At 44.0% G+C, this 27,091-nt stretch overlaps 5 protein-coding genes across 5 annotated transcripts; 3 read left to right on the plus strand and 2 right to left on the minus strand.

The window, feature by feature from the left end:
- Nucleotides 1-2,890: 2,890 nt before the first annotated feature.
- Nucleotides 2,891-3,316, minus strand: LOC141026215 (uncharacterized). The gene has a single exon (XM_073502212.1). It carries the CDS (start codon nucleotides 3,314-3,316, stop codon nucleotides 2,891-2,893), a length of 426 nt encoding a protein of 141 aa, XP_073358313.1.
- Nucleotides 3,317-10,197: 6,881 nt separating this feature from the next.
- On the plus strand, nucleotides 10,198-12,721 carry LOC109742325 (pterin-4-alpha-carbinolamine dehydratase 2, mitochondrial). The gene is made up of 4 exons (XM_020301411.3): nucleotides 10,198-10,242; nucleotides 10,476-10,547; nucleotides 10,633-10,756; nucleotides 11,490-12,721. Exons 1-4 carry the CDS (start codon nucleotides 10,198-10,200, stop codon nucleotides 11,675-11,677), a joined length of 429 nt encoding a protein of 142 aa, XP_020157000.1. The 3' UTR covers nucleotides 11,678-12,721.
- A 470-nt stretch (nucleotides 12,722-13,191) lies between these two features.
- On the plus strand, nucleotides 13,192-16,149 carry LOC109742324 (uncharacterized). Its single transcript, XM_020301410.1, has one exon. It carries the CDS (start codon nucleotides 13,192-13,194, stop codon nucleotides 16,147-16,149), a length of 2,958 nt encoding a protein of 985 aa, XP_020156999.1.
- A 627-nt stretch (nucleotides 16,150-16,776) lies between these two features.
- LOC109742334 (uncharacterized) lies at nucleotides 16,777-17,573 on the plus strand. The gene is made up of 2 exons (XM_020301418.2): nucleotides 16,777-17,074; nucleotides 17,253-17,573. Exons 1-2 carry the CDS (start codon nucleotides 16,880-16,882, stop codon nucleotides 17,442-17,444), a joined length of 387 nt encoding a protein of 128 aa, XP_020157007.1. The 5' UTR covers nucleotides 16,777-16,879; the 3' UTR covers nucleotides 17,445-17,573.
- An 87-nt stretch (nucleotides 17,574-17,660) lies between these two features.
- On the minus strand, nucleotides 17,661-26,046 carry LOC109742333 (uncharacterized). The gene is made up of 11 exons (XM_020301417.4): nucleotides 25,656-26,046; nucleotides 24,206-24,274; nucleotides 22,767-22,859; nucleotides 22,467-22,597; nucleotides 21,595-21,790; nucleotides 20,712-20,887; nucleotides 19,992-20,121; nucleotides 18,825-18,985; nucleotides 18,641-18,720; nucleotides 18,360-18,459; nucleotides 17,661-18,059 (listed from the first exon to the last, which is right to left on the minus strand). The coding sequence occupies exons 1-11, from the start codon at nucleotides 25,932-25,934 to the stop codon at nucleotides 18,014-18,016; spliced, it is 1,461 nt and encodes a 486-aa protein (XP_020157006.1). The 5' UTR covers nucleotides 25,935-26,046; the 3' UTR covers nucleotides 17,661-18,013.
- Nucleotides 26,047-27,091: the final 1,045 nt, after the last annotated feature.

The following is a 27,091-nucleotide window of genomic DNA, read 5'->3' on the forward strand; positions in this document are numbered from 1 at the left end:
GACGGACGGCACAACCCTTTGCCGTCCGTTTTTAGGAAGCGGACGACAAAGAAGGCCTTTGCTGGCACGCGTTCAGACGGACGGTTTGCCGTCCGCTGGCTGATGGCAAAGACGTTTGCCGTCCGGCATCTATGCCTAGCTGATTCAAGTAGTGTCACTCCAAAGTCACTAATAGCAGAGAACAAACGAAGAGATTATTGTAGGGTACGAAACCACCTCAAAGTTATTCTTTCTGATGGATCTATTGGGCTATTCCTATAAGTGTCACAAATAGCCCTAGAGTTCATACTAAAATAACACCTTAAGATAAACATCAACCAAAACCCTAATGTCACCTAGATACTCCAATGTCACCACAAGTATCCGCGGGTTTGATTATACAATATGCATCACACAATCTCAGATTCATCTATTCAAACCAACACAAAGAACTTCAAAGAGTGCCCCAAAGTTTCTACCGGAGAGTCAAGACGAAAACGTGTGCCCCTATGCATAAGTTCACAAGGTCACAGAACCCGCAAGTTGATCACCAAAACATACATCAAGTGGATCACGTGAATATCCCATTGTCACCACAGATAAACACATGCAAGACATACATCGAGTGTTCTCAAATCCTTCAAGACTCAATCCAGTAAGATAACTTCAAAGGGAAAACTCAATTCATTACAAGAAGATAGATGGGCAGAAACACCATAAGATCCAACTATAATAGCAAAGCTCACGGTACATCAAGATCGTGCCAAATAAAGAACACGAGAGAGAGAGAGATCAAACACATAGCTACTGGTACATACCCTCAGCCCCGAGGGTGAACTACTCCCTCCTCGTCATGGAGACCGTCGGGATGATGAATATGGTCATCGATGATGGTTTCCCCCTCCGGCAGGGTGCCGGAACGGGTTCCCGATTGGTTTTTCGTGGCTACAAAGGCTTGCGGCGGCGGAACTCCCGATCTAGGTTTCTTTTCGGGGGTTTCTGTATTTATTGGAATTTTTGGCGTCGAGAACAAGCCCAGGGGTCCATGAGGGGCCCACAAGGATGGAGGGCGCACCCGGTGGGGTAGGGTGCGCCCTCCACCCTTGTGGAGGCCTCGTGGCTCTTCCGGCCCAACTCTTTTGCTTCGGGGGCTTCTTCCGGTCCATAAAAAAATCACCGTAAATTTTCAGCTCATTTGGTCTCCATTTGGTATTCCTTTTCTGTAGAACTCAAAAATAAGGAAAAAACAGAAACTGGCACCGGGATCTAGGTTAGTCCCAAAAATCATATAAAATAGCATATAAAACATCCAAGATGGGTAATATAATATCATGGAACAATAAAAAATTATAGATACATTGGAGACATATCAGTCCCTTTCAGATCTGGCACACATCTAGTCCCTTTCGTATTACACTACACTCGTTTGGATGAAAAAACTAGGACCTCAATAAATCCCGAACATTAAGAAAGTTTCCATAAGAAACTTTTGATTTGCCGTGGTTGAAATCCGAACATTCAGGATTTATCATTTCCAAAAAACTATGTCCATCATTTGTCACTCCATTATGAAAAATTCTACTATTCCACGCGCGCCATGAATGACCTAATAGAGTGTTAAGACTGGGCCACCTACTATCACCTTGCTGCTACTGCACTCAGCTTTCTGACGCACGAACAAGTGCCGAATTTATAGGATTTCCAGGAGAGAACTCGATTCTCTGGCATGCTGAATCAAAAGGCAGTAAAAAGCAATGATTTCGTCAAAAAGATCATGTTTCGGTTTAGAATTAGAGCCCCAAGCTCTTATGCGAGTCAAGACCTAGAAAAAAACCAAGCCCTCACATAGACTAAGGATTCTGTGCCGTCAGATGTTTAGCCCGAGTGCTGTCAGCCGTCTGATAAACTTCCAATTGCAGCTGAATGTAATATCCTTGCCCCCACTAGGGCATTTCGTCATTTCACATAGGGGCTATAAAAGGGGGCAACACTGTAGTGGAAACCAAACCGAGCGGCCTCCTTCTCCCGCACTCTCGTCTTCCCAACCACGGCTCCCTCTATCTTCCTTCAGTCCCTCGCGCCGCCGGTGCTCTTCCCCTCACGACGGCCATGGCCGGTCCACTGATATTGGGGGCCCGGGGGTGAGACGACGTCGAGGGCTCTTGTTCACAAAGAATGACAAACTATACTACATTCTATAATCCAATGGCAAAGGAAATAACCAGTACTCTTTGTGGTCTCTATAATCTAAAAAGGAGATTACAACAACTTTTTTTTTGCGGGAGACATTACAAACAGCTTGCTTATCTATGAATAAAAGAAAACTATATCATTGTACTAAGGAAAACATTATGGTTCCACAAAAGATTGGTTCACACACAAACTTTTTAGAAGAGAGATTGAAGAAATATTTTCTGGAAGACATCAATAGACATAGTGCTTAAAAATGACCAAGACAAGGAATAGAAGCACCTTAATACGGTCGGATATTGTTGGCTGAATCCATGGGAAGAGAAAAGGAGCCGCAGTGAACATAATTGACGATGTACCGAGGAAGCCTTTCCCCCTGGTTTCTTTTTACAGGGCACTCTCTCGAATCTAATGAGTGCCTCTAGAACTAAGAACAAAACAAAATGATATCAGTGACTCTATTTCGTTGGCAGGACAAGATGAGAGCTACTGAACATTGAATTCAGAGATAAACGGCAAACAAGTACCATCTCCCGGATAAATATTTGCAGGGGGCGAGTAGAACTATTTAGCTGCTCGTGGAAGAATGGAGTTGCGTCGTTGTTCTATCCATACATGCTCAACTTCTCGTGAGTCGTGACCTTGGAAACACGAGGCGTCGCAGGAAAACGATTGGAGGAGTCAGAGGTTTTTTTTTTTTGACAAAGTAAGACTTTATTTCTCAGATAATCCCGAGGTCGTTTACAATAAGGTGAGAAATAAAGTCTGGGATAGCCTCTTCCCAAACCTCAGAGGATCTATTAGACAAAGATGCTTTAGCTATACAATCAGCTACACTATTAGCTTCCTGTGGGCATTTAGTTACTTCATACTGACCGAAGTCCAAGCCCATCTCCTTACACTCCAACAGAGTTGCCGAATCCTGCCCAAGAAAAGCTTCAAGGTTAAGAGCTTCAACTGCGTTAGAGCTGTTAGACTCAATGTGTAAGCTGTTGCATCCAATTTTGGCTGCTAGGTAAAATCCATTACGAATAGCTATCATCTCTACCGCATCCACTAACACCGCATGCGGTATAAACCAAGCAGACGCAACAATAAACTCGCCATGCTCATCTCGTGCTACTGCTCCTGTACCAGCTGCAATCATGGTCTCAACGCTGAAGGATGCATCAACATTAATTTTGACCACTCCTCTCTTTGGCTTGTGCCACATATGATCACATTTTACCACTGGCTGGTTTGGTGTTAGTGAGTGGATGAAATTTGTCGCTAGAACTAGTTTGGTTTGGCTGCCGGACCGTCTCCCCCTTGACCATTTGCCGTCTCTGCCACCAAATATACTAGCTCCCGACAGCAGTCAACTCTGCCATAGATAGGTTACTTACAGTATCATGTCGATCCATGAGGGAAGACATAGTGAAAGATCCTGATCGGTCCTCTAGCACAACTTTCTGAATTTCTTCCTTTAGTCCCAGCTCACTCCAGGTATTCATCGCTCTTTCACAGGTAAACAAGCAATGTTGTGCATCTTCAAAACCTATATGGCATATCGGACATTGCCCCGTGACAGGTATATGACGTCCTGCTAGGGTACCATAGCATGGTAAAACTCCCCTGATCACCTTCCAGACAAAATGCTTAACCTTGCCAGGGATTTGAAGCTCCCAAACGCGCTTCCATATTTCGTTTGGCTGGCTTCCTTGTGCAGTAGTCTGGTTCCAGTTGCGGCCAAATTGATGCTAAAATTCTATATGATATGCAGACCGCACAGTAAAAGCTCCGGAACGGTTATAATGCCATGATACAAAATCTTCCATCACCTGCACACGAAGAGGGATTTGTAGGATCCTGTGAACATCAAATGGCCAAAAAACAGTCTGGATTAGGTTCTCATCCCATTGACCAGTATACGGGTTAATTAATTCTTCAACCTTATTCAGCATAGTTGCTCCCCTTGGAGTTACAATCTTCCTTGATTCGCTAGAAGGAACCCGTACCCACATGCCAAATACATCCTCTCTTAAAAGTTTGTATGCCCAAAACAATACTTTGCCAAGTAAACAAAGAACCTTTCTTAGGGCCAGCCATGAGAATATTTCCGTCCGGATAGTATTTTGCACTTAGAACTTTTGCACACAAAGATTCAGGATTCTGGACTAAACGCCAACACTGTTTTGCTAGTAAAGCAAGATTAAAACTGTGAAGGTCTCTAAACCCCAAGCCACCTTTACTCTTCGGGATGCATAATTTCCACCATGCAAACCAATGCATCTTCTTCTTCTCCTCGCTATCCCCCCACCAAAACCCTGCAATCTCATCTGTTATTGCCTTGCATATGGTCTTGGGAAGTTTAAATACTGACATAGCATAAGAGGGGATTGCTTGAGCCACCGCCTTCAGCAATATTTCTTTTCCTTGCATTGAAAGTACCTTTTCTGTCCAGCCTTTAGTTCTCTGACAAACTCTATCAATGAGATGCTGAAAACATTCACTCCAGTCCATCCAAAGTAGGGAGACCAAGATACTTATCCGTTAGGGCCTCTGTTAAAATATCCAGATTTCTACATACCTCCTCCCTAACAAGCACATCTATATTCGGACTGAAAAGGATACTAGATTTAGGTAGTGGCGCGTGGGAGGCTACAATTTTTGTTTTTCTTTGAGAGAGAAGGGGGCCGCAGTGTAGCAGCAATACCTGGGCCGGGGCCCCTACCTGCCGGGGGGCCAAGGCGAGCGCCCCGTTTGCCCGGCCTATGGGCCAGGCCTGACGACGGCGGCCCTCCTCCACCTTCATCCCATCCCCCTCGCACCCTTCCTCCTCCCCTCCTGTCATTCCCCTAAACCGACGAGGAGGCCGGACCGCCGCCCGGTGCGTCCCCCGGACCGTCTTGCTCGACCACTTTCAGCATGCGCCGCCGGCTCTCGAGCCCTTCTGCTCCGACCCCAAAGAGGGCTCGCCAACGGCCGGAGTGGATGAAGTGAAGGTCCATCTTCGGGTCATGGGACATTTTTGACCTTCTGTTCATCAGGACATTTTGGTGTACTTTTAAGTGCCAAGCATAAATCACCTGCCCAAATGTTTCTTTCAGGAGCATGCGCAATTCAGTATATAGAGCTTGCAGGAAATTTGGCCTTCTGTTAAGCAAAAGCTTGCTCTGATGTATATATATTATATGTGCTTCACAGCGGCCGGGCTAATCTGAACATGGCGATGTGATGTCAAGTTAGTCTCAGGACTGGAATTAGCCTTGGTAAAAATGATGAGGAAACTGTGTGACTTCGACTCCTTTTGTTCTGGTTTACTGGCTTACTGTATTTGAAATACAATATCAAATTAGCTTATGTTTCCAGAAACTAGCAACCAAACATTACTACGTCACTAATATATACTTGTAGATCTTGTGTTTCTGCAATAGACAGGAGTTATCAAATGGTGATATGGCTACCCTGTTTTAGGTGTACAATTCAGTAAAATGCAATGCACATTTTTACAACAGAAAAGTAGAGATAGGGTCAAGTGGGTTGAGTATGAATTTGATTTTGCTAGAGAAATGTTCTACTTCTTGCCATGTGTGGAAGAATGTGCATAGATCATTTGACGAGTGCTATGATTTCAGAAATAACTTGCTGGTGACTTTTGGACCCTGAGTGCAGAAGATTTTCAGGTGTTTTTCTTCTGTACTTTGGGATTATGATGCATTTTGGCACCAGCTAGAACCAATATGTCAATATACCATAATACCAGAATTATGGTTTGCACTAATGATTTTCTTCTATACTCTGAATTGATTCATTTTCCCTACATATATTTCCACTCATGGGTTCAGTTCTCCTTTATGCAAGTAATTTGTTAGAATTTCAGGTATTGTGGTCTGTACAAGTGTACGAATTTTGCAATTTGCATTGCCTGGTGAGGAATAGCTAGCAGTGGGCAACATAAGAGGAGCAAAGAACAAGCAGGGGCACATGGCTGTCTGGTGAGGAGTACCCGTCCATAGCTCATGTAGTTTTTCTTTGTAGTTGCACAGGGCTATGGTTATGGTTTGGTGGTAGGTTCTGCTCCTCTGGTTACTGGTCTGTGGTGTGTGTTCACTGGTGGCGGGGGTGGTTGTTGCTGCTACTGTTCCATCGGTCCTTGGTCATTTCTTTCAGGAACAGCCTTTTCTGAGGTGGATTACTTCTTTCTATTTTGCTACTTCCTGCTATTAATTTAACAGCTCATGCATTGTTACTGGTTTTTGTTCTTACCTGCTGATCTACAACATGAGCATGTCCAACTGTTGATTTAACAGCTCATGCATTACTGATTTTCGTTCTTCCCTCCAATTGTTATGGGCCTGTTAATGAACGGATGCATTGTTGTTGGTTTCATACTTGCCTACTGAGATGTGTGTTGCTGCTGGATGAATGGATAATGCAGTGTTAAATAGAGTTTATTCTGTTTAGTTTTGTTTATTCTCTTTACTGATATTTCAGTTTGTTTTTGGATAGTGAGATGTTGAATACAGTTGATTGTGTTTTGTTTTGTTTACTCTGTATACTAACGTTCAGGTTTACATGGGAAGTTGATGGTGTATCTCTTGGATGGTTTCTACCACTAAAAGTTTGTGATTTCTTCCGCTTCGTAGTTGATTTAGTTCAATCAAAAACAGTCTGTCACTTATTTGACCAAGCGAGTTTAGGTTCTGCCTTTCCAGGACTAGAACTGTAGTTATTTCCTGTCCTGTATTATTGTTTGTCATCAAATTTGTTCATTTAAATCTTGAATAGGGCAACTATAAGAACGCAGATTAATAAGAGTTGTTCATATTTCGCGAGCAGGTGCATGTTATGATTATTGCAGTGGAGTGCCGATTGCTGAAATATGCCTTCGACGTCTGTTTTAGATTTTGTTTTAGTTTACTGGATAAATTTTTCTTCCTTGAACTAGAATGGTATGGTTCAAAATAGTGTGATAAACTTTGATCCATAGATACATACAGATAGAATAACTGGTTGCAGCTTGTCATCACTGTTTTGAATCTACCTCTTGTACTTCTGTTTCCTGTAATGAATATTCAATTTCTACAGTTTATGGTATGCACCCTTTTTGTAAAGGAACACCTATTTATTTTTGTTTGTCTAAAAACTGTATGTTACTAGCAAACGTGAAAAACTATGAGAGTATCACATAGCTGCCTTACATCAGAAGCCGCTTTACATGGGAAGCTCAGGCTCTCGTAACAAAATGTTTAGTGTATATGCATGATTAGTTATTTAGGTGTATACTTCTTTAACCTTATTGGCTTTTAAAGAGGTTATGCTTCGGCGGGCAACGCGTGGCACTTTCCTATCTATATCTATATAGGACATGTATTTAACAAAATAACGAAGTCACTAGCTATATAGTGTACGATCTGGATATGTATTTCTTGATGTGCTAAAGACGTTGATTGTGTTCTAAGGTACTGACTAGAAGAACCACAACGACGGCTTCAAGAAGATCGCGACACCCTCGGGTGGCACCGTCGGCGGCGGCAAGGCACGGAGCTTTCGCTCGACAACTCACCTGTGCCACTACGAGGCTGCTAGGAGGAGCGCGACGATGCCAGAACCCTAGATCTAGATCGGGACGGCGCCCCTCCAGGGGAGGGGGCTCGTCCGAGCTACCCGTCACGACACCTCCCATTGCCCACACAATCCGGAATGGGAGCCACCACACCATCGCAATGATGCCCGCCAAAGAGCACCATGCAGACCGCCATCCGGCGCCGCCGCCTCGGCATCCCTGTCATAAGATATCATGCAACGTGCACATCACAACGCACTCAACCACTGTAGGAAGAGTGACGGCAGCCCATCTACTCCTAGCCTGGCATCAATCACTGATGGGTAGGCACCTCCACTGTATGAGGCACCCACACCTGCATCCCCAACTAGTGCCTGGTGGATTGGGGGGGGGGGGGGGGGGGGGGGTCACAACTCTGAGACTGCTGACTGCCACCGGTGAGCCAGCCCCGAGCCCATGGCCAGACGAGCTCACACGACGCCATGTCCGTGGTCACCGGCGCTGACCCATGCAATGACACAACGCTCAGACGACCACCACCATCGAGCACCGTACCCGTGAGGAGAGCACGAGCATCACCCGCGGGCACCTCCAGGGCCAAGCACGACCTCTACTACCCGAAGCACAAGCTACGATCCGCCTCGGGCCCTGACCTGGCCCGCCCGAGCACGAACCCTAGATCTGAACATGTCACCGGCACACATCTAGGATAAGGAGGTCGCCACCGCCACCCCTCGCCAACTGCAGACCTGCAGCAACCACGGCGTTGTAGCACCTCCAGGCGTGCACCACCACTCTGCCCCAACCTAGCCCCTAACGGCCACGCAAGGCCGAGCCTGCCATCGCCAGCCACCACGCCCATGGGACCGAGCCGTGGCAGCCAGTCGAGGCCATCTAGGCCCGCGTCACTTGCCGGCCAAGCTGGCCGCCCAAGCATACACCTCTAGATGTGCCGTCCCCGGCCCTCACCATGAGCAGCAGCCGCTACGCAAATCTGGCACGCCATCCCCGCCGCCACAACCGCCACCACCAACATCATCCGCAGCCCGGCTGGAGCATCGACGGCAACAAAGGCATCGCGCGCCACCGCGCCAACACCCAACGTCCCTGGAATGAAGAGGCTCCGCCGCCGCTGGTTTCGGTCAGGCTTTGCTTGGCCAAACCCGGGGCGGCAGCGGGGAAGGCAGAGAGGGAGGGGGGAGAGCCGGCGACGGTGGGCTATGGATCCCCCCAGTCTCCGTGCGGGGGTGACCGGGGAGGGAGAAAGGGGAAAAAGGGCTTGGATGACTCGGTCCATCGAATTACAGATATTACCTCTCAAAGATATAGAATATGTACAAATGTGCGTATCAATATAGGTCTGCCTCAAGGCATCCCCCAACTTTTGGTGGCGCAGCTCGTCGCGGGATCGATTCCATCGGTCCTATCAAATAAAGTGTGTATGCACGTAATGCCTCAAGGCATCCCGCAACTTGGTGGCGAAGCTCGTTGCAGGATCGATGCCATCGGTCTGTCTGTGCCGTGGCTTTTACTTTTGCAATGTTAGCTGATTTTTTTTTTAAACTGGATCTCTCACTCCATTAAACGGCTTACCCAGCATGATCACTGGCAACCAAGAACTGAGCAAAATTACGAATACATGCTCCATTTTTTACCCAAACAACAATAGAGCATCTGGAACCTTATTACTCACCCATGGGCAATGAGAAATTGAAAACAAACGAAAATTCAGTAAACAAAGGCTCAAATGTCTCTGAAAAGGACCCATTCGGGGTTAGATCGAACTCCGTCGATTTGATTGCATGGACAAGCTGCAGATTCCACTACCACATTGGTTATCCCCCACTCTACACGCAAAAAGAAAAGATGCCAACTCCATCGATTTGATTGCATGGACAAGCCGCAATGCATCAGATTCCACCACCACACTGGTTATCCCCCACTCTACATGCAAAATAAAGATGCGGCGGAGAGACTCGGATGCGCAAGGGGGCCAACCTAGCGGACGCACGGAACTAGCCACCGGGACGTTAACATGGGCGGAGTATCAAGTTCTATACCTACTGTTCAATGACAGTATGTGCAGCATAGCTAGCTGCCTATTTAAACACCTCCTCGCGTCATCTTCTTCTCATCCGATAGTTCTCTCCCTCCCCATCTGTATACCCACGTGCAGTTGTGTTTGCAGGAATGTTTCGACGGTATTATCTGCACAGACTGCTTCGGCGGTCTTGTCCCATGGCTGCGACAGGCACCATTGTTCAGTGTTTCGAAGGAAATAATACCGTTGCTGGGTTTGGAGGACTGTTTTAACGGTATTATCTGCTTCGAGACTCTGAACAGCGGTGCCATAGAAGCTACTGCCCTTTCATCTGTGAACATACAAGCCTCACCTGGACTCCCAAGGCACTACGCCGCTGTCACCCCGAAGCTAGGCACCCGGGTAGGACACCCCTTCTCGCCCCTCCACCTCTCAGGCGATGGGGGACGAGCCTGCTGCTAAAGTTGGTGAGCCGTCGCAGCCCGTTCGTTTATTAATCTCTCTCGGTCCAGGATTCCTGGTTGGTGAGCTGCACCCCTGCTCGTTTTTCTCTTTCTATTCCGGCTTACGAATTTGTATCTCTCTGTTGTCATATTATTACCAGGCCACCCCTAGACCCCCTGATGTGTGCTTCTGAGTTTGAGGCCACTTATTACTCTTCAGTCCTTTAATTTTTCTACGCATCTGTGTTCTCTTCTTTCAGAATTATGAAAAAAGAGTTGTGTCCGATGCAATTCAAAGGATTTACATACCATGTCAGAGGATTCTGCTAAAACGTTGCTGGAACATGTTTTTTCTTTCTTCTCATACGTTGCTATAGTAAAAAAAAATCTTGATTAAGACCAGTTGTGTTGACTGAGCTCCTTAAAAACAGGTGACCGGTTGGGAGGTGAAAAATGAGGGTGACATTCTGAAATTGCACATGGCATGGAAGGTGAAGAACTTTGTGAAAGGGCTTGAGTTCTTTCAGCTTGTTGCTGCTGTTGCCGAGGAAGAAGGTCTCCTTTCTTTTGCTATGTTCTTCATATTCGCATTGTCTCGTTGGTCAGTATTCAATTTTATTTAAAGAATAATAATCCGATGGAAGTAATGACCAATTGACTTCCTGTCCTACTAGTCCCCTTTTCTCACTGTGTTGGATTTTAAGAATATCACTGTTATATACAGACCACAGCAAGTTGATGTTGGCAAAAAATATATCTGATGGGAGTTATTCACTTCCTGTCCTACAGTCCTAAATCCTCACTGTTATTAGATTTAACACAACTAAGTCGATGGTAGTGTTAATTATCATATGTTCAGTATGCCAGCATCTTTAGCTCCTTACAATGATGTTAATTTTATGCGTTGTTAACTGGATTCCACATAATATTTTTTTGCGAGAATGGACTCCACATAATAGACAGCATAGCTACCCAACCCTCAGCAAAACTGGCACCTTCTAAACTGATATGTTATCAACACACGACTCCACTCATATATCCGTGGTCTCTTAATCTAACTACTTGTGTTCAAAACTTTGCTACCTATGTGGATCATTTTTTCAAGCTACATGTTGCGGTTGTATTTAGCATAATGAGAGATCATATTTTTACATTTCTAGAGGACAATACTCCTTGAATTGGTCAAGAAATTTTGTATTTCACCCTGAATCCAGCAAACTTATTGGCATGTGTTTTTTGTTTCAGTAATAATCTTGCAAAGTATGTTTAAATGGGTATGCTTTTCCAGGTCACCACCCAGATCTTCACCTTGTTGGTCGGAATAATGTGAAAATTGATGTGTGGACTCACTCAGTCAGCAAGTGTTCCACTGTTCCATATGGTTATTTTGAGTTCAGATTTCACTCTAGGATTTCACGTATTACCTCTGTTGATTTCCGGGAAAAACGGAGCAGCATTAATATAGTAGATCATTAAATCCCTTGGGACCTGGAAAACCAAATTTTGTGTTGTACTCTATTCCGAACAGTAGTGATTTACTAGTTATTCATTTGCTGCCTTAGGAACCCTGACGGGCTGACAATGATATGATGTGGACTAATTAGAAGTCGTTCGATCTTGCAAAATTGGCAGGTACTTAGGTGCTTGATGCCTGTTATTGGCAGTTGGCCATTGTCGTTGTTTAACTTATTTTTTGTGTAGGGAAATCCAATCAACTTAAATAAGGAGGAAAACAAGCCATACAAAACTGAGTGAAAATACCAATTATAACAGTGAATTCGTCGTGAACTGATGCTAAAAACATAGGTAAAATAGAGGACTCACCGGCACGTTTGTTTATAGTTATATGGTGTCAACTTGATTCACTCTGTTGGGATGATGGATGTAAAAGGTGAGTGAGCTTCCGTCCATCAGAAGTTGACAAGAAGACAGTCAAAGTGTACAATACCTCTCACTTTTTTTGGTGCCAGAGGTGAAAACCTCCCAAACCAAGTGGCTGAAACAAAAGCCAGGGGGATTCCTTCCTGTGGTGTCAACTCACACGCGGGCCTACAAAGTAGAGCAGAGCATGTTCTAATGCAGCAGATCAGAGCATGCACAAAAGAGAAGAGGAGTGTCAGGACCCAGTTGCAGTGTTCTCTCTGTTTTCGTGATTCAGTTGAATTCAGACTTCTAACCATGGGCGTGAAGCTGTGGGAACCGTCCATCTTCCATCCAACGCTCCTGGTGGCTTCGTACCGCTTCGGAAAGCTACAGAAGACGTGGTGCGTTGATCTTCCATCGGACGGCTCTGGGTGGTCAAGGCGTCGCTGTTGATCTCTCTGGAAAGCTCAACCACTCCCCTCTCCTCCATGTGCGCTTCTCGCACCTTCTAGAGTCTTGTAAGGCTATATAGCCAGGTTTTGAGAGCCTGCGTGCTCATGCTTATCTTCTTGGGGTAAACCCTAGCCGCCGGTGTTCCCGGTTGGTCTCGCTTGTACCAAAACCTTAGTTAACTTTCCTCTAAAATTCAGCCCTGAAGGTGCTAGTTCTCCGAATTTTGAGTGTATTTCTGAATTTTAGTCCGTCAGACCATCTGGGTCTGACATTTGGTATTCAGAGCAAGGTTGGATCCTCGGCAGCGAGCTGGATTTGGGGGCCGGAAAAGAGTTGGAGGAGCCGTAAAATTTTCTTTTTCTCCCTCGATCCTGGCGGCGGTGCTTCTAGGTGGCGCAGGCGGCGGTGAAAATCGGGTACTGGTTTGGTCAGGTTAGTGGTTATTGAAGCCCCTTGCTTTGGTAGTAAAATCCCACCACCCTCCCGGATCCGGAGTACTTCTTGGCGGCGCGGCGACGGCGGCGGCATGGCGGCGGTAGGATCTTCAAGAGTAAGGTCAGGTTGCAGCCTTGTGCTGTGGTAAAATTCCCTCCTTTCTCTTGCTGGATCGTCGGTAGTAAGGTCGTTTGGCTCCCTGCCAACTTAATTCCTTCCTACTAGTCCTAGTTCACAGTATGGGGGGAGAAGGTGATTCATCGAGCACTCAATCTCTGGAGTTCCAATCTCTGCAACTTGATGTTAAAACCTTACAACAGAACAGAGAGCTGGACAGAAAGGATTTCCTGGATTTCAGAGAACATGTATCAAACAATTTTCAGTCAGTGCAAAAGACCTTGGGTGAGCTGCATTCTTGCTTGAAAAAGTTCATTACTTCATTTCCCCAAACCAGATATGTCCCACCCCCAGTTCTTCAGGAGGCTCCGGAAACAAGCATCAATGCGACCCCACAGGGCCCTGCTAAAAAACCTGGAGAGGGCTTGCACACTCCCGAGACAGTAGGATCCGCGGTTCTAGTGGATGTCAACACTGGTAAGGAACTGCAGCTGGATGGAAGTAACAAGCCCCCCTACAGACACCCACATTTCGCTCAAAATAGGCCAGTCCAAACTGTGTTGGAAAATAGATTGGCTTTGCAAGCTCCACAACCAGTGCAGCCACCCGTTACCCTGCCTCCTCTCCCTCCTAATGCTCAAGCTGAAGCAGAGGCTCAATTAGAGCTGCTAAGGAGAAATGCTCAGGCCAACAGAGAAGTACAGAATGATATCCGAAGACCTCTAGCTCTGGTTAAACCTGCCAAGATGAACATTCCTGAATTTGATGGAAGTGGCACAGACTCATGGATACAAACCATTGAAATGTATTTTGATGCTGCTAGAACTCCTACGGAAAGTAAAACAGAAATTGCAGTCACATACCTCACTGGTCCTGCAATGGAATGGTGGAGAGGCACGGGATTTCAAGCTAACACTCTGCCCTGGTATAGATTTTGCAGACATGTGGGAGATAGATTTGCCGAAAATTCTGTTTGTGATAATGTCAGAGCATTCCATGCCCTCAATCAGTCAGGCAGCCTCAATGATTACATCCTCAAATTTGAACATCATATGAATCTCATGAGGAGGGACAATCCTGCCCTCCCAAATGACTATTTCAAAAACAGTTTCATAGCTGGCTTGCATGACAGCATACAACACTATGTACAGTGTCATGAACCTGCTGATTTACAAAGAGCAATCTGGCTAGCTAGAAGAATGGAGCAAGCCCAACCCCCAAGAAGGAATTTTGCTCAGTTCCCTCCCACAGCTGCCGGGAAATCATTGGTGCTGGAACAACCCAGAACTAACATTAATAACACTCCGGCTGTTATTCAACAAGCAAGACTCAAGGGTATCTGCTATAAATGCAAGGAGACTTGGTTTCCTAGGCACAAAAAGGTGTGTAAAATGAGCAACCTAGCTCAAATTCAGGCCTTGCAAGAACAGAACCCTGATGATACTGATTTGGTCTATGTCACTGAAATGTCTGAAGAAATGGAACAAGACACTGCTGAACCACCTGATCAACAACAGTTACAAATTTCCATGCATGCCTTAATGGGAATCAGCAATTCCAAATTCAGTTTTACTGTCACAGTAATGGTGGGCAAACTCCCTGCTACTGCCCTAATTGATAGTGGTAGTTCTGCAACCTTCATGTCCCCTGCTTTTGCTACTCTGAGCAAGTGCCATCTTACACCCACTAAGAAAACAAAGGTGCTGGTGGCCAATGGAGGCACTTTATGGACTGAATTCATGGCCCCAAACTGTCCATATATCATTCAGGGAGAGGAATTTGTTTCAGATTTTAGAATTCTAAAACTTCAGGGCTATGACATTATCTTGGGAGCTGATTGGATGTCCACCCACAACCCTGTGAAGTTAGATTTTGACCTTATGGAATTTCAGATTACAAAGGACAAACAAAAGTTGGTCACTTTCTCGGATGAGAGCTTGCCATCTGGTCCTGTCACTGAATCTAGCATGGATAAGCATATATTGGAGCAATCAGTTTGTGGGGCAGTCATTGTTGTAAACAAGCTACAGCCTGAAGCTACACGAAAGCCCCTTGTGCATCCTCAAATTAAGGCCATGATGGGAAAATACAAAAAGGTCTTCTCTAGTCCTACTATGCTGCCCCCTGCTAGGGCTTGTGACCATGCAATTCCTTTTATGCCCGGGGCCAAAGTAGTCAATCAAAGACCTTATCGACTGCCACATCATCAGAAGAATGCTATGGAGACAATCATCCAGGACATGGTCAATAAGCAAATAATTAGGGACAGCTCTAGCCATTATTCTTCTCCAGCTATTCTGATTAGAAAGAAGGATCTGTCTTGGAGGCTGTGCAATGATTTCAGAAAAGTAAATTCCCAAACTATCAAGAACAAATACCCTATTCCAGTTATTGAGGATTTGCTGGATGAGCTTCATAGGGCTACTGTGTTTACCAAATTGGATTTGAAGAGTGGTTATCACCAAATAAGAATGAAGGAGGAAGACATTGAAAAGACTGCTTTCACTACTCATTGTGGACATTATGAATATTTGGTCATGCCTTTCGGCCTAACCAATGCTCCTGCCACTTTTCAAATGCTAATGAACAAAATCCTCAAGAAATATCTCAGAAAATTTGTTTTGGTTTTCTTTGACGACATACTGATATTCAGTGAAACATTGGAGGACCATTTGGCACACTTGGAGGAGGTTTTTAAAACCCTACAGGAAAATCAACTGGTGGTCAACTTAAGCAAATGTATTTTTGCTCAACCTCAGGTGGAGTACCTGGGCCACATTATTAGGGGAGATGGGGTTGCCACAGACCCTGTGAAGATTGAAGCAATTACCCAATGGCCTGCCCCTGAAAATGTTTCACAATTGAGAAGTTTCTTGGGCCTCACAGGGTATTACAGAAGATTTGTGCAAAATTATGGATATATCTGCAAACCCCTTTTCAATGCCCTTAAGAAGGACAATTTCCAGTGGTCAAATGAGCAGCAAGAGGCATTCAACACCCTAAAAAGTCGACGCACATGCATGCTCAACACCATCTATGTCTGCTCATCCTACTTAGAATCACCTACGCATGGGAAATAGAACATGTGGCTGACGAGACAAATAGCTACTATGGTCACAAAGCTCAAGCCGTGTTTTGGGTTCGCCGGAGACTAGACCACCGGCGCGCGCCGCCGCGTTAAACTCCGGCGTGGGCCACCGATAGGTGGACCCCTTAGGATTAGCCATTAAGGCCCTATACAACGCAAGCGCTTACACAGGTGCCTCAGAGGAAAAAAAACGATTTTTCTTTGGGCAGATGCTTACACAGGTGCTTATTAAGTGGTACGGGAGCAAACTTTGGCTTCGATGCCAGTCGGTGCTCAGGGGAGTTAACTGCCCTCCTTCCCTCACGGATGCTACAGATTTGAAGTAAGTAAGTGCCTACTGGAAGCACTCTCCATTGTGTGACAAAAATTTCTGGTGATGCAACAGTACTCTCTCTCTTTTTAAGCATCCAACATTGTACAAGGCCTAACGGCGGCCCCTAAATACCCACGACACGACGGGTGGACCCCTCGGCAAAAATTGACAGGGCACTATGGCATGAAGCACGCAAACACGCCCAAAGTTCCAACAAGCGTGGGGCAGAAGATCAATTTCCCCTAGTTTTCGGGTACTTTTACGAAAACTGCATGCTCACTCTCCCGGAAAAGAAAAGAAAAAAAACTGCTAGCTGAAGCTGTGTCTCGGCTGTGGATAACGAACGTAGGCGCTGCGCTACGCGAAAGGCCTTCCCGTCTCTGCTTCCTGTCCCGCTCGTGTCGTGTCCATGGCGTGTGCGTGCGCGGTGGCCGCGCCATCCCGGGCCACCGTCTCCGGCCCCGGCGCAGCCCCGCCGCCGGGGCGCGGCTCCCGCGTGAGCTGCCGGCGCTCGGCGAGGAGACGCGCCGGCGGTCGCGCTCGCGTGTCCCGCGACACCAACGGCGCCGAGGCGGAGCCGGGCAGCAAGGGTCCAATCCCGCAGGTCAGTGCTCCTCCTCCCCATACTGCTGTAACAAATGTGTTATGCTCAGAATCTTCAGGTTCGGCAGCCATTCCGCCCTGGAACACTGGTAGCACTACATTTGCACAATCTCTTACCAGGTTCCTTGGCTTGGTTTCTGAATCGATCTCCCTTTGGTTCATGTGCGTTGTTCAACCAGGATGACTCCGGCTACCTCCTGACGCTGGGGCTCGGGTCCGTCGGCGGCGCGGCGGCCGTGAAGTACGGCAGCGTGCTGCTCCCCGACATCACGCGGCCCAACATCGTGGAGGCGCTGCTCATGGTGTCCCTGCCCATGGCGGTCGCCGCCCTCATCTTGCTCAAGCTCAGCTCGACGTCCACACAGGACTAGGGCTTGTACATCCTTTCAAGTTCAGATAATATCATATGCCTTTATTTAATTTCATTTTGCAACTCAAGACGCCTTGTAAGACGAACAAGAACAGAATATGCAAAAGAAAAATTGTATTCTGTCAAGAAATCTCATGTTCTATTGCAAAAAATTGCACTTGAGGGATGAGGACACGGGTGCCCGTTTGTTCTGAATTTGAAGCAACAAGAATATTCACTTGCACAGCCTGATGTTGTACTGAAGTGATCTACCAGAAAAAAAAATATATGTGTATTTACAGAGGATGTAGCTTCATCGATTTCGATATCTTCGGCCGTGACTCAACAACTGTTACATGCTCTAGGAAATATGAGTGCGACTACAGCAAAATTCATGCTTTACAAAAGTATCTCAAAACAAAATAAAAACCGCGTCAATAAAATTAGTTGACACTAAACCTCTCCGTTGCCACTTCACAGCCCGTAAAAGATGCAACAGCTCGTCGAATCCCGATGAATTGAAGAATTGCAGATTGGATAACACCATGACTGGTGTTGAAGAGAATGCATCATTCAATAAATATTTACAGGCTACAGGTTGTCCTTCAGCCACTTGGATGCCCCGTTGACAATGGATCTGAAAGAATTCAACAAACAACTTGGTCAACATGAGGACATAATACACGAGATAACGTGAATGCAATTGATTGCAGAACCAAGTCAATAAAAAATCAGTATAATCATTAATAGGTTCAGTACAATAAAAAGGAACTGAACATGAATTTCTACATCGACAAATCTTTTCAGACATGTAACAACATATGATCAATGAGAATATACTGAAGGATATAAGGCCCTCTGGCATTGATGACATGTAAGCAAGACCAAACACCCATCAGCAATTGCAGTATAACGAAATCAAGTTCAGTATTTTTACCCAGCAAAATCAGAAAGTTTCTTCAACCAGTCACCCTCCCCATCATCAGGTTGATCTGGTACTTCTGGAGCAGCACGGCTTCCATTCTCTTTATGTACAGCTGCAACACAGACATGTGAGTTTAATTTCTCCTACGAAAGTTCCTTATTCCCTTATCAAGCAGCAACGATAGGATGCAGCAATGTTCCACTGGTAGCGATCCAAAATGAAAATGAACTTTTCGCTGACAAGAGGGAGAGACAAAGGAAGGATCAAATCTATGCATTATATTGCATGCTTACGTTTTGGCTTCACCGGTGCACGGGCAAAACCACCATTTTTCAACGATGCAAGTTCCTCAAGTAACTCCTTTTCGCGCCCACTGTATAGCAGTAATTCAGAGAAATAAGGATCGAGTGCTTATGTAGCTCTAGAGAACTAGTGTATACTAAATAAAAAGGCTCAAGAGGGGAAGTGTATTTTCACCTTATACGTTTGGGTATAGAGACCTTAACAGTGAATAGATGATCACCGCGTATAGATGGCCTATTCAACGATGGAACACCTTGCTTCGCTAGGACCAATACATCACCAGGTTGGGTGCCTGGAGGTATTCGAAGTTCACTACTTCCCTCAACAGTTCTGACCTGCTTGCAACAAAATTTTAAAAGGAATGACTACACAACACCATACTTTATTTGTTTTTTAACGATATCAACAGCATAATTTAGACAGTAGGCAGTATACATGAAATAACCATTACAATATTGCCATCATACTTGAAACAAACATCCACCAACATGTCACTTTGCTCTGAACCATACATGGTTTAAGGAAGGCACAAAGACTTAAATCAGTTCAAGGAAAACAGATTTGACTAGGCCTCGTATAACAGCAGCTCTAGCATTGGCCCTGGCTCAAGCCCACTTGGTTAACAAACCAAAACCATTGCCAGTACAGACTTGCTTCCAGGCAAACGTGGCATCAAATTCGCTCAAAAATATGTGGCATCAGATTCGCTCAAAAAAATGTGGCACCAAGTCAAAATCAAAGTATCACCTCCTCTGGTTTTGGATTTAGCTTAGGTCGGTATAATGAGTTAATGACACACTAATAGAGTGAAAAACCTTGCTTTCATTGCATTTACAATGATTTAAAGTTTGAGTGATTGAGTTAATTATCTTAACAGAAAAAACAGGAAAGATTAGCATTAAAATAAGAGCTGAACAGTCCAAGACATAGTTAAGCTTAGCATTAATATTAAAACACTATCAGTTTTTCTGTTTGATGATTACTGTGAGTCAGGTGGCTGTCAACTAATTTTTTTGGTTTCCAAGGGAAATACACCAAATACATGCAACAGCAACGTGGGAATGAACTCCCACGTACTTGGGTTGTGATCAACACATACACCTCCACTTGAAATTTGGTGGTTACATCAAAACTGCAATAAAGCTATTTTACTTTAGTAAGGTTTAGATCTCATTTTTGCTTGCTGGGTTGGTTCTAATCACCAGTTAAAAGGTAAAGTGAGAACTTCATACATTCAACCGAATATGTGCTTACTGAAGAAAGGCAATGAAATATTTCTGAAAGCAAATATCATAATTGATGATCATGAAGAGAAGGAAACTCCTAAAGAGAAAGATTTACCTTTTGAACTGTACCCAAAATAGCTTCAATGTAGCTTATCGACACAGTTGAATACAAGTTGATACCATCCCTTTTAATATCGGATGGCTCCTCTACATCAAGGCAGACAAAAAGATCTCCAGGAGGCCCTCTGTTTCCCACAAGAAAAAAGGATTTCAGCACGGATTTATTTGGATATCCGCGCAATGAAGATATAAAAACTAAAAAACAGAAAATGGGGAACTACAACAATTGCATGAAAGCTAAAGCAAGGCACATAACAAACAAATAAATCTGAACATTTCCTGAAAGTTATTCTTAACTGTAGGTGTTATAAATCATAAATTCTTGCAATACACCTCTACAAATACGAAATAATATTGAAATAGTGTCTGCACAACACACATGCACAGTCCGAGATCTCAAGAAAAAAAATCTGCTGCTGGCTGGTGGCCACAAACTTCCACTCGCCTAGCAGAAAGACAACAAAGCAATTCAAGAATGACGTGTGCATCTTATGTGAATGCCATTGGCCATACTCCATGGCCCAATTACCGTGTTTTAATGATAGTTAATTCCAAACACATGCAAGATAGGCTACAAGTAAACTTAAGCAAAGCGATCAGCAATACTATAGAAAAGATCCACATAATTTCCAAGACCGCAATGATCACTTTGCGATTGTTTCAAAATGTTTGAGGAACGAAGTATAAACTTTATGTTTGATCTTGCTTTGCTTACCCTTTCGGTCCTGCATCACCTTCACCACGTACACGAAGAGTGCTACCTTTACTAACTCCTGGAGGGATTTTTACTTTGATCTCTTTTCTGACACGAACACGCCCCTCTCCAGAGCATTTCCTGCAATACTCTGAAATGACCTCACCCTCTCCTACACAAGTGGGGCAAATAGAAACCTACAAAATAAGAAAAAAGAAAAGCTCTTATGTAATAATCGCAAATTGCAGTAAATAATCAAATTAAACTAGAGTCGAAGAGAGAATCAGTATAACTCAGCACCAACTAGCATCAAACAAGGATGACAAGATAAATGATGAGATCTGTCATGTTCCACATGATGCTAAATTAGTGCAAAATGTCATCTTCTGGCTGTTTCGATTCAACCCATTGAAATTGGTTTAGAGGCGCTCTTGAAAAAGAATTATTCATTTTTGAAATAAAAAGGAACTCTACCCAAAACAATTCAGGAGTGAACACAACTTGCGTCGGTGCTAAGCTCATGGGTGCATTCCGAAGTAAATATGTTTTAGCCCCCTGTTCTTGCTCACCTTTTCTTGCTTGCTACTCTAAATCGTGAGGTTCCATTTCTGTAATTTTCCAGCCCTTCTTATTCACTTAGAACAAAAGAGAACTTATTTGTACCCCAGTGTATAGTGCAAGTATATTTTCTTTAGTTTCATGACATCTCATTTTCAATTCTTTGCTTTTGACCTCACTTTGCTTTGTCTAAATTTTGTTTTGTTGTAACAATACCTTGCAATGAAATATAGGGCCAAAGCTATTTATTGTTATATGAAGCTGTCACACAGTTGCCAGTATGCACTCATGGTTAAGATCTGGAATAATGATACAAAGGGTTTTAACATTTATGCTCCATGGTTACCTGGGAAAAGAGACCAAATGGTGTCTGCTCGGTTCGCATTACTTGCCCTCGCCCACCACATGTGGAGCATATTTTTGCCTTTGAGCCAACCTTTGAACCAGAACCGCTACAAGCATCACAAGTCTCCAAATGGGATAATATGATATCTTTTTCTGTTCCAAATATTGCCTCTGAGAACCCTAGAATCACATCATATCTGGTGGAATAAATCTATGTAAGTCTAGAATTCACACTAGATTTATTCTTTATATATACGAAATGTCATAAATTGCAGCTACATAACAACTTTGTAGAAGAATCTGGTGGAACAGTAATATTGGTTTCTTTCCTCAAACTATCCCCAGCCACAAGCAATGTGCCAGCATCACCAACCACAATATTTGTTGCGTAACAAACATAAGACAACAAAGATACTATAATTTCATAATGGTGATACTATAATTTCATAATAGTGATACTATACATTGCATTGTTTTTAAGGCGGTAAGGCGACCTAAGGCGAGCACCACCCGCTCTACCGCCTAGGCGACGACTAAGCGCCTAAGGCGGGCATATTTGTAAGGCGCTGCCAGGGCGCCTTATCGCCTAAGCGTCCAAGGCAGGACGCCTTAAAAACAATGATACATTGGTCTACAGGCAACCGCTTATTCCATGCAGTACCACAGCACAGCATAAATGCTTAAGTATTACTTTAACGCAAATAATGCCGGACCTAAAAAGTATGCAGTTGTGACCAAATTCGTGCAGATTAGTAAACATGATAATTATTGTTCATCAACTTATATTGTCTTAATAGATCTAGCGAGTCTTTTTAACTAGATAAACAGCTGGGGTCTGAATATTATTTCACTTCAACACTTCTTACAACAAACCTGATGTCTTCACCCTGAGCAGCAGTGCTCCTTCTGCGTGTCCTAAATGCGCTCTGGTCCATACCAGAAAAGCCACCACCACCACCCATGCTTGCTCCGAAGAATGTCTCAAACAGATCAAATGGATTCGACTGCACAGAGAAATGGGAAAGAATTCAAACCTTGTTTAAGCAGAAAAGGCATGCAGTAGTTACTTAAGTCTAGTATTCTTACAAGCCAATGAACTCTAGTAACAGAAATATAATCAAATTTAAAGATACTGTGATGTAAATGCTAGAGCAAAGAGTTGAAAAGCAGTACTGTATAAGCTCCAGCGTTGCCCCCAACCGCGCTCTTAACCCCGGCTTCACCATATTGGTCATACAATGCCCTCTTCTTATCATCTGACAGAACCTGATGATAATGAGATTCAGTACCCCAAAACATGGAATAGAAGACAAAAAGGGAATGAAAACGGCATTAATCATTGATGAAATCTAGTAAACAGTGGAGCAAGACAAATTAACTCATTACTCAGATAGGCAATGTCATCCAAATTGATTCCTAAGTAGGTTGAATTGTAGCACACAGTACTTTGTACAATACACACAAATTACTAAAATGTGTGAGTGGAGACATAGACATTCCGTAGTTTCAGTGCCTTGAAGCAATATATATTAGTAAGTTTGGGGGGGCATAGCTTAAGACTGAGAAGAAATATAACAGATAAGACATTTCCCACATAAACCAATACTGCTAGTCTAGGTGAGCCAAAGAACTATACCCACATAAACCTTGGTTCAGAGTATGCTAACTTGTTAAAAAAAATTAGCTTCCAAGTCATATAGCCTAATCTGGACAAATTAACCTTGCCTAAGCGCCCAACTCACTATGGTAGTTCAGGCCTTCAGGGAAATAATTCATGTTCCTAACCAAGGTTCTCAAGATCACATTGTAGGATCTTTGAATCCTATCTTCTTATGGCAGTCAATATCCTATAATCTTACCAGGGCGGCAAGTATCTCCAAAGTAGACATTGACAAAGTTCCGTAAAGTCTTTGCACACAGGACCTCATAGTTGGATGAAATACTTTCATTTTAACATGAATCAATAAGGGTAAACTCAAGAAGCTACTCCACTAATTTACCTGACCAATCTTTATCTTTTATTTGAGACCGCGTATGGATAGAGTGGCGACAGACGACTGAGTAAACAATAAAAACTCAACATGTTTCTAAGGTAGATAAATGACTTTGCTGACAACGGCAAACTATCATCGAAAACATATAGTTCAAGATATTTAGAATATGTATGCTTTTATATTCTCTATCCTAAAAGTGGAAAGTGCAAGTTTAGATGAAGGGGTTGATTTGCAACCACCCACTACTCCATTACTTAGAATAGTGCTTTAGGTTTTGTGCAAATTGCTCCCAGTGAGTGCCTCTGTTCATAAATACATTTGATTTCTGGGTTGCAGAGTAAAAGCTAAAAGCCATCACTTGCCATTTGGTAAGGTGATAATTCATAATTGAACTATTAACAAAGAAAGCTAGTTCTGAATCAAGACATTGAGGGCCTATTTTTTTTGACCTTGTAAATATATTTTTTTTGACCTTGACATTGAGGGCCTGTTAGGAAGAGATGTTTTAGGTCCATTTTCACAATGGTCCATCCTTAACATATTCTCAGAATAGTCAGGAGTCAGAACAGCATAGAAACACATGGAGCCAAAATATTTATGGGGCCATGTAGTGCATACCTCATAGGCTGAGCTTATCTCTTTGAACTTGTCGGTTGCTCCAGGTTCCTTATTGACATCAGGATGATACTACAAGGTAAAGACAAAATAAGAAGAGAAACAAATTGTCAAAACTCAGTAGTTTTTAATGGAAGTTGAATCTAATGTATACATCATGTGTGAGAAACCTAGAAATAGAGCAAAACCATGTCAGTTGGTGAACGTGATAAATTTCACACCAAAGTTTAAATCATGAAAGTCAATCGTGTCTATGTTCTAAAAAAAGGTATGAATGAAGATTTTTCAAACCTATCAAGGAGGGTGCTTTAGGCCTGTTATAATCTAGGCCCGATACAAGATCATGTCTTAGTCCAAAATCAGACTTTTGTAGACTTCCAATGGTATTCCAGATTCCAGCACCCTTGCTCAGCCAGATTCAGGTGAAGCAGAAGGACCTTTGCGGATCTACCTTTATTCTCAACTCACGAGCATGTCATCTGATCCCCCTCCTATGCCCAAAGCCAACTCCAACGACCCCAAAAATAGCTATTGTAAATGGCACGTGGTTGAAGACAAAAATGTTGGATTGGATGTTAGGCCTTGCCCTAAAAGGATCAATACGTGATTCAGGCTCTTAGCATGGCAGCAACTAGCAATGGTGCCGGTGATTTCTACATGGCATGCTGATGCCATTGGGTAGGAGAGTCAGACTTTCCAGTGTTAAACGTTGCAGTGTCTGTCAACATTGCTTCAGCAGTGAGAAAATTTATAATGCTAGAAAGTTAATGAAACACCATGGTGCGGTCATGTGGATGTAACTGTGAAGATCTCACACAAAATTCCTCTAAATGGTGTCAGGACTCAACCTCTAAAAAACAATTACCTCTCATCTAAAAAATTACAAAGCAGCTGTCAGACCTAGTGGTGTTATTATCTGTACTAATAAGGGATTTTCATGTATAAAAGCGAACCTCTGCAATATCAAAGATGCACAAAAATAGAAAGTAGGGAGTGATTATTGCGAAACATTCAACACTCCAAAACGCAAAGACCTTGCACATGCAAATCAAATTGAGCCAGCAAAGAGATTGGACTGAGTTACAGTGTGAGTTGCGGCTACAAAGTTCTAGAGGCTACTGATATGATAGTATAACAAAAATGAGACTCGAACACTATTCACCATATCATCCAATATTCACCAACACTAATATGGGTCACAATTTACAGGAGGGGGTGAGAAGTTGGTCCATTGTAGCAAGTAGCAAGATAACACTGCTAGGGTTATATACAGTTCGCTAGGGTGCGCTTATCCACACTTTATCCAAACAAAACAATGCATCATGTGTGATTCAAGGAACTACTTTTAAATAGATAGCATGACAGGCTGATGGGCACTACTTGTAAATAGATAGAACTCCATAAAACGAGTAGGGATGTGGCTTAAGTGGGAGTGGGGACAAGCGTCGAACACCTGGCGCGCGAGCTTCCGGTAGGCGGCCTTGATGTCCTTGATGGTCGCGGAGCGCTGCACGCCGAGCGTCGCGTAGTAGTCGGCCGCCGCGAACACCACCAGGCCCCCGCCGCGCCGCCTCCGCCCGCGGTTCTTCCGCGGCGCCGCGCACGCGAGGGGGAGGCCGACTCCGACGCTCCTGCCGGCGGGGGAGGGGGCGAAGTGGGCCCCGCGGGGGCGGAACGAGGCGGGCGCCGGGGTGGAGGGGGCGAAGGGGAGCGTGGATAGCGCGAGCGCCATTAAGCCGCGCGCTCCGGCGGGTTTCTCTGGAAGCCGCTGCTGGTCCGCGGCGGGGCGGGGGGCGTGTCGTGTGCTGGGCGTTGGGCCGCGTCTCGTGTCGTGTGAGCTGCAGTTGGGATGGGAGGGGAAGGGGACGATGGACGAGTAGGGTGGGCCCACACTGTCAGTGTCCGCTGGAATGCATTGATCATTAATTTTTGTTTTTTTATCAGTTTTGCCATGGTTGTTTCAGCACTACTCAATTTTATCATTAGAAACTTCAACTACTTAAACTGTAATCATTTTATTAAGCGTGTGCTCAAAATACCACTCGCCAATGTTGTCATCCAGTTACCAATTGGAATAAGTGGGGAGCTATCTCAAAAACAATCAACAAACTCAAAAAAAAAATGTTGTCATCCGGTTGAAGGCCATTGATCAGGGTGAAGTGATCAAAATATCCTAGGACCCCACTTGCTAGCGCTTTCCTATAATCTATGGGTCCTAATTATCAACACATGGATAATTAAATTAGAAGAAAAAATACAACACACGAGGATTCGATCACCCGCGTGTGAAGCTATTTTACCTTCTAAATTCATTCTTTCTGAACTAAGACCCATAGGTTATAGCGAGTTGTAGAGGAAATATTGATAAGTGGGGTCTAAGAGTATTTTGGTCACTTTACCCTCGTCAATGGCCTTTGACCGGACGACAACGGTGCCGAGTGGCATTTATTTAGCACAGACCGAACAAAATGATGGCATTTTTGAATAATTGAACCTTCTAGTTGCAAAATTGAGTAGCGTGACACGACAGATAGCAAAACTGATATAAAAATCCACTTCTTAACGGAGGCATGTGTACTTGGGACACTTTGATTCATTTGAATTTTTATAGGATTTTTTTCTCAAAAAGGAAATTATTACAGAAAATATTCCTATGTTAATTGTTTGATTTATAGGATTGAATCATGTAGGGATTTTTCCTAAAGAATTCTTTGTACTATATATTTCATAGAAATTTTAACATCCACTCTAACATCTTGAAAAAAAACTTTTGCTTTCCCGTGATGCTATCAAATGAATCGAAAATCCTGACGACAATCCTATGTTTTTCCTATATATGAGTTGTGGGATTCATGTGAATAAAATGAGCCCTTAGGGCTTCTTTGATTG

The sequence above is a fragment of the Aegilops tauschii genome, chromosome 6 (assembly GCF_002575655.3).
Source record: "Aegilops tauschii subsp. strangulata cultivar AL8/78 chromosome 6, Aet v6.0, whole genome shotgun sequence".
In the NCBI taxonomy this organism is placed as follows: Eukaryota; Viridiplantae; Streptophyta; class Magnoliopsida; order Poales; family Poaceae; genus Aegilops; species Aegilops tauschii.

Coding starts and splice junctions, on each gene's coding strand:
- LOC141026215 (XM_073502212.1), bottom strand. CDS start 3,316: ATGATTGCAGCTGGTACAGGAGCAGTAGCACGAGATGAGCATGGCGAG.
- LOC109742325 (XM_020301411.3), top strand. CDS start 10,198: ATGGGGGACGAGCCTGCTGCTAAAGTTGGTGAGCCGTCGCAGCCC. Junction 10,243..10,475: donor TTGGTGAGCCGTCGCAGCCC/GTTCGTTTATTA, acceptor TTATGAAAAAAG/AGTTGTGTCCGATGCAATTC. Junction 10,757..11,489: donor TGCTGTTGCCGAGGAAGAAG/GTCTCCTTTCTT, acceptor ATGCTTTTCCAG/GTCACCACCCAGATCTTCAC.
- LOC109742324 (XM_020301410.1), top strand. CDS start 13,192: ATGGGGGGAGAAGGTGATTCATCGAGCACTCAATCTCTGGAGTTCCAA.
- LOC109742334 (XM_020301418.2), top strand. CDS start 16,880: ATGGCGTGTGCGTGCGCGGTGGCCGCGCCATCCCGGGCCACCGTCTCC. Junction 17,075..17,252: donor GCAAGGGTCCAATCCCGCAG/GTCAGTGCTCCT, acceptor TTGTTCAACCAG/GATGACTCCGGCTACCTCCT.
- LOC109742333 (XM_020301417.4), bottom strand. CDS start 25,934: ATGGCGCTCGCGCTATCCACGCTCCCCTTCGCCCCCTCCACCCCGGCG. Junction 24,275..25,655: donor ACCGGAAGCTCGCGCGCCAG/GTGTTCGACGCT, acceptor TTTACCTTGTAG/TATCATCCTGATGTCAATAA. Junction 20,122..20,711: donor GGTGATGCAGGACCGAAAGG/GTAAGCAAAGCA, acceptor TGTGGGAAACAG/AGGGCCTCCTGGAGATCTTT.